A 3,289-nucleotide genomic window follows, 5' to 3' on the forward strand; every position below is an offset into this window, starting at 1 on the left:
AAAAAATAACTAGCAAATTTTTACGAAATGAACTATGACCCATCAACGATTTGCTATCTCTTCGTTATTTTCCAATTAAATTAATGGATTTACTGGAACGTAAGATACAATTTGTGACTGCACAATTATATAATCTTATCATTTGATATGCGACAATAATTAATGAAGTTAGTAAATTAATTCATTATTTCTGAACTTTCTTAAATGCCTTCAGAAATAAACAAGGTCAAATTTTAGTATTTTATCACGAATCAATAATAATTGCTATAATAAATTTTAAACGATTTCATAATTTATAATAAAAAAATCAAAATAAGAATCGATGATCAACATGGCTACTTTTGATAAGATGATTGGTGAAAAGGATCGAGATAAGTTTTCTGATAACAATTGATACGATATAGGTGATAAAAGCTGAACATGTATAACTTTTCGTGAAGATATACACACTACAAAATAGCGAAAATTCAAATGATAAATAAATCCATTCATTGCCATATATAAATGCTCCACTGTATGCTATTTCTGATTTATCCCTGGAACCAAAAGTAATTAATTAATTAATTATTTGATTACTTAACAAATTTACGTAAAATTTTCCATAAAAATCTATATTCCTAACAATTTTTCAAAATGTATATATTTCGTAATTGTAAAAATCACTAATCTTACAATACATTTCATCATTTATCGACTTATTTTATAACCTAATTTTAATCCCTAAAATATTACTTAATAAAAAGGTTTAAAAGTTTCCCAAAATATTACATCAACAAAGGTTTAATATAGACATTTTAAAAATACTACCTAGTAAAAGTTAATAAGAAGTTAATTAAAATATTACATGTTAAAATTTAAAAAAAAAAGGATTCACAATGTGTGTTAAATTTTCTTTTTTTTAAAAGCATATCTGATTTTTATTGACAACTTGGATAAGTACTGATACGGTACATGCAATAGTGTTACTGTAGTTGCAGCTTCTTTTTCAGTTACATTCTACTGTAGTAATTTCTACTTCATTTATCGTTGCCTTTTAATATGACCTACCATAACTCCGTACTATTCGTACATATATCGATCTATCTATCATCTTATATCATGCATGAAAGTTATCTTAAGCTTGTTTATCCTAATATTCCTGTCAAATTTTACAGATCATCAAGTTATGAATAAATTAAATATGCACATATTATTCTAACCTTACAAAATTGCCAACATCCGATGAATCCTTAAATTCAATATCGAATAATAATTCAAGTAATGATGGATCACTAATAACATAATCCGTTTTTGGATTATTATGTTCAATAAATGTCATTAAGAAATTTTTCAATTGTTCATGTTCCTAAAATATTAGTTATTTAATTTGATTATAAAAAATATTAATTAAATTTAAAAAATATTGTTTGGTAATTTCCTTCGTTTTTTTCTTTTTTTTCTTTTACAATTACACTTTTCATTTGTATAATTTTCAGCTGATTCATTTGAATTATTGCATTTTAATTATTGGATTAAAACAAGAAAATAAAAAATTAAAATCCTTTTAGTATTATGTTTTTAATTTCAAAAATTTCATAAATCCGTAATCTCTTATAGTATGCAAATTATTAATATCATTTTCACACGTTTATTAGACAACAAACATAATACCTTAGCAATTTTCTGAATATTAGTTGTTGTTGCATCAAAATTATCAGTGGTAAAATTGCCCAATTGTTCCATATCATTTTCTAGTATTTGTGAAGCAGCATCAAATTGTTCACGAAATGTTTTTGGTAAATTAATGATGTATGTTTGAAGTTGACTACCGGCTTCTAAGCCACGTGTACCACATAAATTTTCCTCAAATAAATTATTTAATTAAATGGACAAATGTATTAAGTTTTTTTTTTTTACGTTAATGTCTCACGTACAATAAATACATACGTGTGATAAGTATATTAGCAATTTACATGCTGTGATAATGGTTTACCTTAATCATAAGATTACTATTTTCATTTTAATTAATTTGGAAAGTTTCAAAAGGAAAAAAAAGAGATAAGTTTTAAATATATTACTCGTTCTCCATGCAAATATTGTTTCACCTTAATCATATCAATATCAGCTTGATCATATTCTGAACGCCTATGTATATCAACATATTAATTAATCGTAATTAAAGATTTCTATTTTCTCGTTAATCAATCAATTAATTTGAAAAGTTTTAAATATATTACTCGTTCTCGATACAAATATTGATTCATCTTAATCATATCAGTATCAGCTTGATCATGTACTGAACGTCCATGTATATAAAATCCATGTAATGGATGAGTAAGCACAAGAATGCTAATATTTGAAATGGAACATAAATCGATCAAATTATGAAATGGATCAGAGATAAGTTGTTCAATAATTGTGACACGAAAAAACCATTGAATCATTGATATTATCAAATAGATACTACTGATAATGGCTAATTCGCTTAATGTTGTACTTTTGGCGAATGTTGGAATATCTGCAAATTATAAATGATTAATAGAATTCAGTTTTTAAAATTTCAATTAAATTTTCTTTTTTTTACATTTTTACAAAAGAATATTTCAGCTACATTTCTTAAAATTAAATTTCTTTTCGGTTAAAATTATTCAACAAATTGTTAAGTAATTATATAATTCATTATTCGTTCCATTTTTATTATCAATGGCAACATTTCTATTCACATCATCTACGTACATAATCTAATATTTATAGCCGTATTTTGCATCAAATATAATCTGATAGTTTTTTTTTTCCTGATAGAAACTAAAATTCGACAAATTCAAGATTATTTATTGAAGATTTTCTTTTTTCTTTTTTTTTTGAAAAAGGGAAAAGTAAGTTTTGAATAAATTTAAATCAAATAGATAAAAAGTTTGATATTTTAAGTTGTAAAAGTTACCGGTTTGTAATCCAGGTGTAATAGTTGCCCAATTTTCAAATTTTAACCAATTAAGTAATCCAATCATAGCAATCATTTGTAAACCAACACTTGTCTTACGACAATCTTGCAATTCGTTCCATTCATTTGCTACTAAGTATGTTCGCCTTAAAGGTAAAAATTTCACTTCTTTTTTTTTAAAAAAAAAGTTCAAAACCTCAGTTTATTTTAAGTAAATCAATTTAATATTTTTGTAAACCACCATTTAACGAGAATTACCTCACGATATATCTATAATCATAATCATAATAATTACAATAATAATTATAATTTAATGATAATAGCAATAATGATAACATTGATAATAACAGTAATAATGGTAATAATAAT

At 24.1% G+C, this 3,289-nt stretch overlaps 1 protein-coding gene across 1 annotated transcript; it reads right to left on the minus strand.

Moving 5' to 3' along the window:
• Positions 1-1,189: 1,189 nt before the first annotated feature.
• On the minus strand, positions 1,190-3,258 carry LOAG_13852 (hypothetical protein; the record flags this gene model as incomplete). Its single annotated transcript, XM_003149356.2, has 5 exons — positions 1,190-1,345; positions 1,651-1,842; positions 2,217-2,497; positions 2,921-3,066; positions 3,179-3,258. The coding sequence occupies 5 exons, from the start codon at positions 3,256-3,258 to the stop codon at positions 1,190-1,192; spliced, it is 855 nt and encodes a 284-aa protein (XP_003149404.2).
• Between the last annotated feature and the right edge of the window lie 31 nt (positions 3,259-3,289).

The sequence above is a fragment of the Loa loa genome, assembly GCF_000183805.2.
Source record: "Loa loa unplaced genomic scaffold supercont3.377, whole genome shotgun sequence".
NCBI classification, from domain to species: domain Eukaryota; kingdom Metazoa; phylum Nematoda; class Chromadorea; order Rhabditida; family Onchocercidae; genus Loa; species Loa loa.